The sequence below is a fragment of the Saccopteryx bilineata genome, chromosome 2, assembly GCF_036850765.1.
Source record: "Saccopteryx bilineata isolate mSacBil1 chromosome 2, mSacBil1_pri_phased_curated, whole genome shotgun sequence".
Taxonomy (NCBI): domain Eukaryota; kingdom Metazoa; phylum Chordata; class Mammalia; order Chiroptera; family Emballonuridae; genus Saccopteryx; species Saccopteryx bilineata.
The window spans coordinates 44,578,274-44,592,068 of NC_089491.1; the positions used below are offsets into that span (position 1 = coordinate 44,578,274).

At 43.3% G+C, this 13,795-nt stretch overlaps 1 protein-coding gene across 4 annotated transcripts in view; it reads left to right on the top strand.

Moving 5' to 3' along the window:
- The window catches only part of FRMD3 (FERM domain containing 3), a 350,901-nt gene that overhangs the window by 29,438 nt on the left and 307,668 nt on the right, over positions 1 to 13,795 (top strand). For 2 of the 4 annotated variants that reach the window (XM_066257015.1, XM_066257013.1), the window contains exon 1: positions 1,060 to 1,375. The exons of the other annotated variants lie outside the window; for them this stretch is intronic. In XM_066257015.1, the coding sequence (XP_066113112.1) occupies positions 1,229 to 1,375 (147 nt within the window). In that variant the 5' untranslated portion in view covers positions 1,060 to 1,228. Of the gene's footprint in view, positions 1 to 1,059; positions 1,376 to 13,795 lie in introns of those variants that run through there. 4 annotated transcript variants of the gene reach the window in all.

Sequence of the window (13,795 nt, forward strand, 5' to 3'; positions counted from 1 at the left end):
GCCACCCTCCAGGCTGGCCTAGAGCACATCTGGCCATCAGGTTAGGTGAAAGGGCTGGGCCACGCCTTCTCCAGCCCCAGGACAGGGCGAGCCTTTGGATGAGGGGTTCCCTGGAGCTGTAGCAGGAGCTGACAGCTGAGCAACAAGTCCTTCCTCTAACTCCTCAATAACGACCTGTTCAGCCCAGGAAGAGGGGCAGGAAATCCCCAACAACCTGGAGGCTGGTAGGGAATTCCCTGGTAGCGTCCCCAGTACCCAGAGATTGGTCTAAAAAGGGGTGGGGCACGTCTCCATTCCTAGGCAGCTGGGGAGCAGATGGGTGGTCCCTAAAGGGGGAGGGGCAGAATAGGGACCACCTTGCTTAGGTCTAAGATACTGTTATCAAAGATCATACTGAAATGTTGGGGGATATCAATGAGATATTCCCTAAGGAAGGCTCTGAATTTCTTACAGAAGGAGATTGAATGCAGTTAATATTAAATAAAACAAAGACTTAAAAATATCCTCACGAGTACTAGAGATTGTAATTGTTAGCCATATTCCCTGTCGCTTCATGTCACTCTCAGGGATTCACAATCCTCTCGTCCCTTGGTCCAACAGTCCTCTCCCCTGGTGGAATCCTCCCTGCAGGCGAGGTCAGGGTCGCCCTCGATGCCTTCTCCACAGCCAGGTGTCTGGGGCCGAGTAGAGCCAGGCGTTGTCGGGCGTGGGGGGACCCCGGCAAGTGCTCGAGAGATCGCGGTGGGAGCAGGAGGAGGTGGCGGGGCCCAGTCTGACGCAGCGGCAGTGGGAGCAGGCCACTGCCGGGCGCCCAGGCGCCCAGTACCAGCAGTCTCTCTGCCTTCTCCAGCGGCTCGGGCTCCGGAGTGAGTGCCTCACACGCCTGCTGGGGGTCATGGGCTGGGGGAACCCTCGGCTCTCTAGTTCAAGGATAGGGATACACTGGAGCAAGCATTAGGGGGAGGCGGGGAAAGGAGCGGGTGAGGCGGAGGTACGCGAGGGGTGGGGAGGAGGAGCGAAGAGCCGAGCGGGAGGAGGGAGGGAGGGACCCGCCCGCCCGCTGCGCTCTGGCAGCCGGGCAAGTGTAGGTGCAGGCGCCCGTCACCACTGCTGTCCCGGGGCTGAGTCGCATCCAGGTGTCCAGGACGGTGCGTGTGCAAGTGTGTGTGTCCGTGAGGGCAAGCGCCCAGCTGGCCTTGCCTCCGCTTGCTCTCCTGGACCGTGGTGCATGTTCGCCTCCTGCCACTGTGTGCCGAGAGGCAGGAGGACCATGAAAATGATCCACTTTCGGAGCTCCAGCATCAAATCGCTCAGCCAGGAGATGAAATGCACCATCCGGCTGCTAGACGACTCAGAGATCTCCTGCCACATCCAGGTGCGGAAGGCGTGGGGCGAGGGAAGCGGAATGCTTGGCACAGGGTGGGGGCTCTGCGGGTGGGCGTGCGCCATCAGGGGGTGAGAAACTCACCCTAGGGCCTTGCTAGAAAGCCAGATTTCGTCTCTTCCGCCTTATGAGGCTGGGAACCTTACCCAGAGATAGGGGCATGGTCCCAGGCAGGCGCCAGGAGAACGTTATTTGCGCCCAAACCCTTCTGGCATGCACGCTTTACGCACGTCTGGCTGCGCCCAGGCTGGGGAACTGCCTCTTGGGGGACTCTAACCCCTCTGTTCCCTATCCTACCAGAAATTGGGAGTTCCGAGAACCGGGAGGGACACCTTCAGGTTGCTCACTCTTTCTCTTTTCCTCCACGTGGGGAAGCATACACCAGCCCGGGTTCACTCATTTTTCTTTCTGGCTCCAGGGCGCTATCAAACTCAACAGACAGACTTCCTGCCAGCCCCCTGCCCATGGCGTTTACCTCTCTATGGCATTGGGGCGGGCATATGGGAAGAGATGGAGGGGAGACTGCGAAGTTTCTCTCAGGAGAGAGGCCGGACAGTCCTGGGCTCCAGCCTTGAGGGATAGGGAGCTGGGTGGAATATGACCCGAAAGGAATCGTGTGAAATCTGAGTGTTTGAGAGAAAGGAAAAGGGCTACAAGGCCGGCAGAGTTGTACTGAACTGAGTTCAGAGCTCAGGAACCCTAGCAGGACCTGGATTCCGGGGTAGGGGCACAGCCTCTTGGAGTATTGGTGGACATTTACTCTTGTCCAAATTGGAGAAGGCAGTATTTGTTTTGGCCAAGGCAGCTTTGCTGGCAGCCCCATCCTGGGGTAGTAAGTGCCTTTGGGCTTTCAGGAGAGCTATTATGAGCTGCAAGTGTGTGTGTGTGTGTGTGTGTGTGTGTGTGTACTGTCAGTTGCATGTAAATATAGGCAGGTATGTGCCCTCTCCCACTACCCACTCCACTCGGAGCCCACAATTTGGAAAGTTAGGGCTCAGCACTATTTGCTTCTGAATTTTAGATAATTTACCCTGGGACCCTGGCCAGGTAGCTCAGTTGGTAGAGCATCGTCCTGATACACCAAAGTTGTGGGTTCAATCTCTGGTTAGGGCACATACAGGAAGCAAGCAATGAATGAAGCAAATGGAACTACAAATTCATGTTTCTTGCTCTCCCTTCCTCTCTCTCTCTCTCTGAAATCAATCAATTAAAAATTAAATCTGTCAGGGATTTTGTCTTTTCACCTACCCATCGTGAATGAAGCTCCAGGACTGAGCTTCAAGATACAGTACACCCTGCGCAGTTCTGCTGAGAGGTGAATGGGGGCAGCATCTCCCAGCGGCAGGAATCCCTTCCTGGGCTGTGTTAGCCAAGAATGAACAAATGAATGAATGAAAGGTCGTTCCCATTTTTTTTTCCTGGTGGGAGCTTATGACACCCGGAGCGGCAACTAATTTTTAAGTTGACAGCTGGTCAAGTTTCAAGGCAGGAATGTGGTGCTCTAGGATCTCCCAGGAAAGTTGGCTCCCCCTGAATTTTCTGAAGGATCTTGAATTTCACTCTGAGCTAAGTACTGTAGCTAAACTTGCTTATAAAAGAGTTAGCAGGAGAGGCAGTTTTTCTGCTGCCAAAGGATCGGACAGAAATGTTTGGCGTGTACTATCTTGTGATCCAGAGAGAGTCATTTGTGCATTTGTTTTGCGTCCTCAAGTGGACGTACAAGTCTTCTAATCCATATTGCACATATAGATAACGAAGGGGCCAGCGGCAGTGAGTGGGGCTGTTGAACTCTTGTTTGCTCTGTCAGCCCTCTGTCCGCCCTTTTTTGTCCCGCTGGAGTTGACACCACTGTTTTTTTCTGGTTCTGGACTACATCTTCCTTAGAATAGATAAGCAGTCCTCAAAGGACATGCATTTGTTGTCTGGTGTTCTGGGGAAACAATAAATTGTAGCCAATCTAATAACAGTGTGGAAAGTTTGACTTTGTATGGCCCAACTGATGTCAAAGTGATTAAAATGCTACGGTCTAAAATGTTGATTTTGGCATTGTTTAAAAAAAAAATCAAATGTCCCATTTTGTGGTACTTCTTTTTCTGTCCCTTTTGCCCCCAAATGGTGATTATCATTTAACCAGTTAAAACAAATGAAAAGATTTTCTTTTGATAATCTTGGAATGTATACCTTCCTAGAACATTCCAAACCCAGGAATTAAAATTGTACTTCTGGGTTAAAGGACACACACACACACACACACACACACACACGCCATTTGTTTAGAGTGAGAACAAAATGCTTGTCACCAATAACTGCCCTGGGGAAGCCATTTGCCTTTTCTTCCTTCCTTCCTTGCCTTTTCTCTCTGTTCCAGGGAATCACAACATTAAAGAAGTGAATGGATTTTTAAATAGTGTTACACATGTTCCTTTTCATAACTCACACAAAGTGTGGGTTATGGATTTATTTTAAGAAAAACAACAGCTTTTAGAAATTTCTTTCCCAAATTATATAATTTTGGTGCTATTTTGGCAAAGAAAACTTTCAAACAAACACCACAACGGCCCAATCTCAGCAGCCTGATAGTTCCAGTAGGAGATGCGGAGTCTCTTTTTACAGGGTCCCATCAAGTCACTGTGTGTGAATGTTTATTGTAGGTAGTGTGGAAGAGGAATTCCAAATGGACCGAGAGTCAAAGGAGAATCTAAGGCACTAGAAGGAGGCTTGAAGAAGGGAAGGGGTTACTGAATGCTCCCTCCTGGGCTTTTCCAACTGAGCCAGCTCTTGAAATCTGGAGACTGTAGAAGGACACCGCTTAGTTTTAATCTCTTCCACTCAGCCTTGCTACTTCAAGTAGAGTGGAGTCCTAGCCATCTTCTCCATTCTGTCCACTTTTTCAGATGCTGACATGGTTATTCACAACTCCTTCCAATGAACTTCCTGTTTTTAATGCTCATGATTTTTACTAAGTATGAAATGTACGCTTTTCACGTTATTTTTTCTTTAACAAAGCCTGGTGAGCATGGTCGATATTATTAGGAATTTGGATTTGGATTTGAATAGAAATCCTAGCATAGTTCTTAGCACACAGTAATCACTCAGTAGATATTTTTTAGGTGTAAATTGGGTCCTTTCCTTTCGAGGCTGTTAAATCCATGAGGGTAAGAACGTTTTGTTGTTGTTGTTTATTAAGGAGTCCCCAGTAGGTAGAGGCATATAGTATGTGTTCACTAAACATTTGCTGAATGAATGAGTGCCTGATATTTAATCTAGCTCATTACCTATCAACATGAGGCTAGCATGACAACACTAGATTTGGAATCAGATGCTGCCTGGTTTAGTTATGTTACCAACCAGTTATGTGACATTGAGCGAGCCACTGATATTTGGAGTTGTTTCTTCTTTTGTACAGTAAGGGAGCTGGGTTAGATGGATGGCTTCAGTTTAAGAAGTCTATAGTTTATTTATTACCTAAGGCCAATTATACTAGGTAAAACATTGCTGTTGACTGAGTGGTTGTGATGTCACCTGGCGATTTTCATAACTATCCTGCATTATCTTTATTTATGGTGTTATTCAACCTTATAGATATGGAAAATAAGTTCAGAGAGAGTAAGCAACTTGGGTTACATGGCAAGTAAGTGGATTAGAACCCATTTGAGTCAAAATCCAGAACTCCTTCTTCTCTGTAGCACTGCCTTTTGAAACTTGAGAGTTAGGAAACCTTTAGCTGCAAGTAAGACAGTAGCCAGGCTGAAGTGGCTTAAATTACAAGGACACTTATCTTACCTATTGAGAAGTCCAGAGGTAGGGCAGCTTCAGGTTTGTGCAGCAGCTCTGCGTGGATCCAGGTGCTTTCTGTCTTTCCCTTCTGCTGTTGTCCCTGTCAGCTACGTCACCATAGTCATCATGATTATAAGATGGCTGCGGTGATTCTGAATGTCAGGAAGGCACTGGTACACCCACCAGATAAAAAATTTCCTCATGCAATTTTTTTTTCTTTTTTTTTTTTTCATTTTTCTGAAGCTGAAAATAGGGAGAGACAATCAGACAGACTCCCGCATGCGCCCGACCGGGATCCACCCGGCACGCCCACCATGGGGCGAAGCTCTTCCCACCAGGGAGCGATGGTCTGCCCATCCTGGGCGTCGCCATGTTGCGACCAGAGCCACTCTAGCGCCTGAGGCAGAGGCCACAGAGCCATCCCCAGCGCCCGGGCCATCTTTCCTCCAATGGAGCCTTGGCTGCGGGAGGGGAAGAGAGAGACAGAGAGGAAAGCGCGGCGGAGGGGTGGAGAAGCAAATGGGCGCTTCTCCTGTGTGCCCTGGCCGGGAATCGAACCCGGGTCCTCCGCACGCTAGGCCGACGCTCTACCGCTGAGCCAACTGGCCAGGGTCTCATGCAATTTTTTTAAATCATGGAGGAACACCTTTTCTAGAGGCCCTGTAAGTCCTCTCGTCAGATCCCACTGGCCAGGATTGCATCACATCCCCATGATCTAGCTGCAAAAAAGCACGTGCACCTGGTACCCTCACTTTTCACTCTATAATGGGAGGTAGGCTTTGCCATTATGGAAGGGGTGTGTGTGTGTGTGTGTGTGTGTGTGTGTGTGTGTGTGTCTGTGGTGGGGTCAGGGAACAGCTGTTGGCTAAGCAAGCAATAATGTCTTTCAAAATAGGTTAAATTGGGGCCTGACCTGTGGTGGCACAGTGGATAAAGCGTCAACCTGGAATTGCTGAGGTCGCCGGTTCGAAACCCTGGGCTTGCCTGGTCAAGGCACATATGGGAGTTGATGCTTTCAGCTCCCCCCCACCCTTTCTCTCTGTCTCTCTCTCCTCTCTCTCCCCCTTTCTCTCTCCTCTCTAAAATGAATAAAATAAAAAAAAATAAAATAAAAATAGGTCAAATTGAGTTACAATTATTATTACAATAAAATTGTATGTAAAAGTGATCAAATTTCCCTAAAATAAGTCAGGGCTTAGATAGTCTTATTAAACTCTCCCAATAATTTTATAAATTGTATGTAAAAGTGATCAAAGTTCCCTAAAATAAGTCAAGGCTTAGACAGTGTCTTATTAAACTCTCCTGATAATTTTTAAAAAAATTTTTATTATTTTTTTACAAGGACAGAGCGAGAGTCAGAGATAGGGATAGATAGGGACAGACAGGAATGGAGTGAGATGAGAAGCATCAATCATCAGTTTTTCGTTGCCGTTGCGACACCTTAGTTGTTCATTGATTGCTTTCTCATATGTGCCTTGACCACGGGCCTTCAGCAGACCAAGTAACCCCTTGCTCGAGCCAGTGACCTTGGGTCCAAGCTGGTGAGCTTTTTGCTCAAGCCAGATGAGCCCACGCTCAAGCTGGCGACCTCAGGGTCTCAAATCTGGGTCCTCTGCATCCCAGTCCGATGCTCTATCCACTGCGCCACTGCCTGATCAGGCTCCTGATAATTTTATTGTAATAATAATTGTAACTCAATTTGACCTATTTTGGAAGACACTATTGCTGGCTTAGCCAACAGCTGTTCCCTGACCCCACCACAGACACACAGACACACAGACACACACACACACACACACATTTGTATGGTCTCAAATTTCAGAACAAGGAAAATCATTGGATAACCCTTCGTAGTTTGTATTGTTAAGTATAAGTTCAGTCATTACTGAACTGGTGGGGTCTGGGCAGCTATGTAGAGCAGGTGTCTCCACTCTTGTCAAAGTGGCAGTATGGCAAAGTGGTTGAGAGCTTATATTCTGGAGTGCTACTTGCTTGGGCTGGAACCCTAGCTGTGCCATTGATTAGCCAGATGACTTTGAGCAAGTCACTTTACCTCTTTAGGCCTCAGTTTCTTTATCTGTAAAGTGGGGATAATAATGGTACTGACTTCATGGGCTTGTAAAGACTCAATGTAGAGAAAATGTCAAATGCTTGGCTTAGTATCTGGCCCATAAAAAAGCTGAAAAAATATTGACAGTTATCTTAATATTATATTAAAGTATATTAGAGGTAATCCTAAATAGTGGAAAGGCTTTGACTTACAGTCTAATATCTTTAAGCCTAAACTCCGTAACTTTTTGATTATTTAAGACATTAAGCAAGTCACTGGGCCTCCTGTTTTTCCTCTATAATATATGCATAATAATTCCTCAATTGCCATCTTCCCCTGCTTTGTTGAGATGATATATATGAAAGCATGGTGTAATTGTTGTAGGGTACTACTCTAATCAATTTAGTTTGTTTATTTATTTACTTATCTTAAAAAGGAGTAGTATACTGTTCCCTGAATTTCTTATCTCTTGAAACAGGGATTGGATGGTCACATGCAAACATACATATGTACTAAATATCAGGCCCCATGATAACCCCGCTGGTGAAATCTAAGCTAGATTTAGATGGCTGCCACACATTTTCTGTTAGTAGCGACAACACAACACTTCCTCTAACTCATCTAGAATGCCATTTAGAGTTCATTGAAAACCAGACACAAAAGGAATAGAAAGAAGAGACACTTTGCTAAATAACGTGGCCTAGTGCTGATTTTTTAGACTTAAATACATGAGCTAGCTCTTTATATTAAGTATATCTGAAAACTAATCTTATTTCAATGGTCTGCTAAGATCTTATCCCTTCATGTCCTCAAAGCATTGTATTGACTGAGGGGAGAATGAAATAGTCTTAGCTGCATATCATTTGGATGCTATATCTGCTGGATGCTTTTAACTTCATTTAGCAAATTCTAATTCAAATTGGCATTAACATTAAGCACATTTATTGGCGAATATATCCAGAAGTCCTGAGTTAAGGACTAAATTCAAGGACTGTCCTGCATTTTGTGATAGCTTTATACTGGGACTGGTATTGAAAAGGTTATAGTAGTGCCAGTTCTCACAATTTTATAGGTCACCCTCCAGAGGAAGAGAGAAACCACTTCCATCTCAGCATCTGGCAAAAGTCCTGCAGTCATTTTGATCGGACCTCCTAGGTCACATGTCCACCCTTGAACCAGTGACTGTAGTCAGTGTAAAGGGAACTTCTAATTAGCTTAAGGCAACCAGCTTCCTTCCTGGTGCTGATCTGCATGGAGGAGTGGCCAATATATAAAAATCAGGGCTCTTTTCAGAAGGGGATGTGAGAAGGGGGAAACGGCTCCTGGGAAGATAACCTACCATATCTACTCTTCTTTGTGTTGTCTGGGTGAGTGGTCCTCAAAGCATGGTCTAGGGAGCCCTGGAAATCCCTGAGATAATTTCAAGAGGTCTCTGAGGTTCAAACTATTTTCAAAAAAAAATCCCAAGATGTTGTTTACCTTTTTTGGGTAAGGTTTATTGAGATCCAATACCGTAAAATCTACTCAAAGTGTACACTTTTAATATATACAAAGAATTATGCAACCAGCACCACCATCAATTTTTAGAACATTTTCATGTTTTTTAAAGAACATTTTCAACACTCCCCCCAAAACCCCTCAACCTTTCACAGTCATACTCCCAGTTTTCCCTAAACCTCCCATCCCTAAGCAACTACTAATCTACTTTCTGTCTCTAAAGATTTGTCTATTGTGGACATTTGATATAAATGGAATCATATAACATGTAAGCTTTTGTGACTGGCTTCTTTTCCTTAGCATGATGTTTTCAAAATTCATCCATGTTGTAGCCTATGACAGTATTTTCTTCTTATTACTGAATAATATCCCCATTGAATGGATAGATCACATTTCTTTTTATCAATTCTTCAGTTGATGAACATTTGGGTTGATTCCATTTTTCGTCTATTATGACTAACATTGCAGTGAATATTTCTGTTGCTGTATGGACACATTTCATTTCTCTTGGGTATATACCTGGGAGTGACATTGCTGGGTCATATGGTAACTCTTTGTTTAATCTTTTGAAGAACTACCAAACTATTTCCCCAAGCATTTGTATCATTTTATATTCCCACCAGCAATATATAGGGTTTCAATTTTTGCCCATCCCTGTCAGCACTTGTTATTATCTGTCTGTGTGATTATAACCATCTTAGTAGACATAAAGTGGTATCTTATTGTGGTTTTAATTTGCATTCCTTGATGTCTGATGATGTTGAACATCTTGTCTTGTGCTTATTGGCTATTTGTATATTTTACTTGGAGAACTGTCTACTTAGATCGTTTTCCTATTTTAAAATTAGATTTCCTTTTTATTATTGAGTTGTGAGGCTCCTTTATATATTCTGGATACAAAATCTTTATACAATAAATGACTTGCAAATATATTTTTCATTCTGTATGTTGTCTTTCTACTTTCTTGATGGTGTCAAAATTTCAAAAATTTTGATTAAATCCAATTTACTTAGCTTTTTTTTGTTGCTTATGTTTTTGGTGTCATAGCTAACAAACTGTTGCCTAATGCACAGACATAAATTAATGCCTGTTTTCTTCTAATGCTTTTGTAGTTTTAGCTCTTATATTTAGTCTTTAATTTATTATTTTATTGATATGTAATTCACATACCATGAAATTCACTATTTTAAAGTGTACAATTTAGTGGATTTTAATATATTCACAAGGTTGTACAATCATCTAGTGGTAGAACATTTTAGATGTTGTATAACTATCTAATTCAAGAACATTCTCTATTAGTAGCCACTTTGATCCATTTTATGTTCATTTTTGTGTATGGTTTGAGATAGGGGTGCAACTTCATTCTCTTGCTTTTTATTCAGTTGTCCCAGAACCATTTGTAAAAAAAACCCCATTTTTCCCCCATTGACTTGTCTTGTTACCTTTGTTGAAGTGTTGTTTGCCTGTCCCACTCTCATTATCTTATAAGTGTACAGTGGAGTTTTCCAGAGATTGCATGATATGTAGAACTGCAATATATTGATTGCAGAAGCCGATGTGAGAATCCAGCTGTATTCTAGGGAGCCAGACATTAAAGATACTAAAAAAATATAAAACAAGCCTTCCTTTCTTGCTAAATTAGCTATTATTTTGTAAACAAGTTATTTTTCATAAAATATATAATATATGTTAATGTGCAGTGGGTTTATTATTTTTAAATGAACAAAAATTGACTATAAAAATTCTCAGCAAATATTGATATATATAACCCAAATAAAAGTCCTATAGATCCTCAATAGTGTAATGGAGTTTTGAGGTCAAAAAGCTTAAGTATCACTGGTTTTGGCCTGACCAGGCAGTGGCACAGTGGCTAGAGTGTTGGACTGGGATGTAGAGGACCCAGGTTCAAAGTCCTGAAGTTGCTGGCTTGAGCACGGGCTCATCTGACTTGAGCGGGCTCACCAGCTTGAGTGAGGGGTCGCTGGCTTGAGTGTGGGATCATAGACATGACCCCATGGTCACTGGCTTGAAACCCAAGGTCACTGGCTTGAGCAAGGGGTCACTCACTCTTCTGTAGCCTCCCAGTCAAGGCACATATGAGAAAGCAGTCAATGAACAACTAAGGTACTACAACGAAGAATTGATGCTTCTCATCTCTCTCCCTTCCTGTTTGTTTTTCCCTATCTGTCCCTTTCTCTGTCTCTGTCGAAAAAAAAAATTGCTGATTTTGGTGACTGGCAAATTTATTGAACTTCTGAAATATTAAAAAAAACCCAAATGAAACAAATAGAACTCCCATGCATCTTGGGCTTCGAGGTGGCAAGTTATAAGTATTTGAAATAATATCAATTAAATAAAAAACACCCAATGTTGTACATGGAACATATATGTATATGTAAATTTAGAATTTTTAGTAGTAATCACATACTTGTGTGTTTGTGAGTATGTGTTGCAATATTAAAAGTAGAGGGACCAGGGCAGGCTCTGCTGCTGTAAAGTAGTCCCCAGCTGTACCTGCTCTCTAATTGAATGGTGATTTTTCAACTTTAATAATTAGATAAAGCCATGTCTTACTCTGAGACCCCTCTTTTGGTTATGGACCATGATGCATTAAGTATTTAAAATGTAAGCCACTTGAATAAAGTCCATTAGTCACTTGAATTCTTAAGTTGTTGAATCTTTCTAAGTAGGCATTTTGGGAAAAGTTAAAAACTGCAAGAATGGAAATATTAGAATGTGTCCCATGGATAATCTGAGATTCACAAGTGTAAGTGGCAGACATTGGGTGGATAGCATGGTCTTCTCTTAGTTCCAACTTTGTGTGATGAAGGACTCAAGCTGCTCCTTCTATGAAGTAGCAGTGAGCCAGAGATAGACTCCAGAGATGGGAAACAATGGAATTGTAATCAGGAGCCATTGGGGCACATTTTGTCACTGATAGTTGAACTTGATTCAGGTTAAAAAGAGTCAATGTTCAGCTCTGGAAGGGATGTGTAAATGCCTGTCAGTCCCTGCTGTTCCAATGGATCTTCTGTGTCTTCATTCAAATGCAGATCCTAATTCAGGAGGTCTTGAGGAGGACCCTGAAATTTGGCATTTCCAACAAGCTTCCAGGTGATGCCGGTGCCGCTTGTAATAGTAAAGTGTTCGTGGAATTGATCTTTTTCATAATACCTATTGTAATTTCCTTGAGTGTTGGGACATTTGGGCTGTTATCTCCTTTGATAATGCCTCACCTGGCATGGTTCCCTCAGCAGATGTTCAATGAGTGTTTGAATGACGGGGTGAGTGAATACAAAAAATCCACCTTGGTAGGTCTATTGTGATAGACCAAAGTGCTGATTAGACACGGATGCTGGGGATGGAGTGATGCCTTTTGACTCCCGCCCTAGCCAGATCAAGAGATTGTTTTTCAAACAGGATGTCCTGGGGTGGCCAATCTGATGAAGTGATGAGTGTCTGTGAAAACACGGGAGTCTGGGCTTAGTGAGACCCTCTTGTCCATCTGGGCCCTACTTCCCACTCTTGCTTTCCTGTAGTATAGACTCTTGGTGGCTTTGCAAAGGAACTCTGGTCACTTCTCATCACAAACAAAGCATTGTGTATATGCTACCAGAGCTTGGGAGCTCCCAGAGGGATAACGGACCCAGCTGGTTTCACTAGCAGAAGTGACCTTGAGGAACAGTGACTCTGGAGGACAGTGAAAATGCATCTGAGGTAGAATGTAAGCTCAGGAGCTGTTTGCTTTGGTGATTTTCTCTGAAGGTGTAGCGGGCAAATGTGGGGGTCACTTTAGAAAAAAAAATAATGCTCATTCTAATAAATTTCTTGATCATTTGTATAGATCAGGAAATTATGTTTTTTCAAAGTAAATTAGTAAAGTTTTTTAAAAGAACATTAACATTAATGTTTATTGGATAAACATTTAAAAAAATATCTTCTATATGCCAAGCACAGAGTGAAAATAAAATCAGCCATCAAGAGGCTCCCAGTCATCTGCAGGGAGCGAGACAAGATAGTGATGCAAGGGCAACGTGTCAGAGGTAGGGACAGGGACACGCAGTGGAGGACCAAGGGGAGGCATTTGTATCAGAAGGGGCAGCCATACGTATTTCTGCTATAGAGTAATCTTGATTAATAATTAATGGAAAAGTGGAAGTCAACTCTTTGAAGAAAGGGGAAAAGATTACAGGCAAGGTGACCCCTTGCTTGGTATGAAACAGCATGATTGCATGTAGAAGTAGAGGAAGGAAGAATCTGGGTGAGTTCCAGGTGGTTGGATTTGATGACAGGAGTAATGGTGATGCCACTCCAGGAAAGACAGGGCTGGCAACTTACTTGTTGGGGCCCAGTGTATAATAAAGATGTGGGCCTCTTCTTCAAAATTATTAAGAATTTCAGGATTGTGAGAGTGGACTATCAATCCTTGTATGGGGCCCTTCTAAGCATAGATCACAGACTCATGAAGCTGGCCCTGAGAAGATGGAATAGAGGAGAAGCAGTTGGATAGGAGGAGATGATGGGTTTCATTTTGGGCATGTTGATTTGGAGGTGACTGTAGGGTATGCATGGAGAATTTCCAGTACTCAGCTGGATATAAGGAATGGAAGTCAGCAGAGCGATCTGTCATGGAGACCTGGGTTAGAGAGTCTCTAGTGTTCATGCAAGTGGTGGCAGAGACTATGCGGGATGAATGAAGCCATCATGATGAGTCTCCCTTTTTTGTCCATGTTTCTGCTGGGGTCATTTTTGTAAATTAAACCAATGGATTATGAGTTTTGGATTTCTTTGCAAGGTCATCTGATTAGTTTTCATTTGTTAGGCAGCTCTGACCTTAGCAAGAGCTTCTCCACTTTCTTCTGCAACTAGGGCAGCCAAGTCAGACTTATCAGTGGAAGAGCATTTTCCTGTCCTTAATCCTCAATTCCTAGCTTAGACTAGCAAATGAAAAAAGCCCTTTCTCAGCCTCAGGGTTCTGAGTTACAAAGCATAGGATTTTCACTCTAGGGAAGTTACCCTTTGAGACTGTGTTATTAGCATTAAATAGATCATATATTTAAAAATTTTATTGACATGGTACAACATTG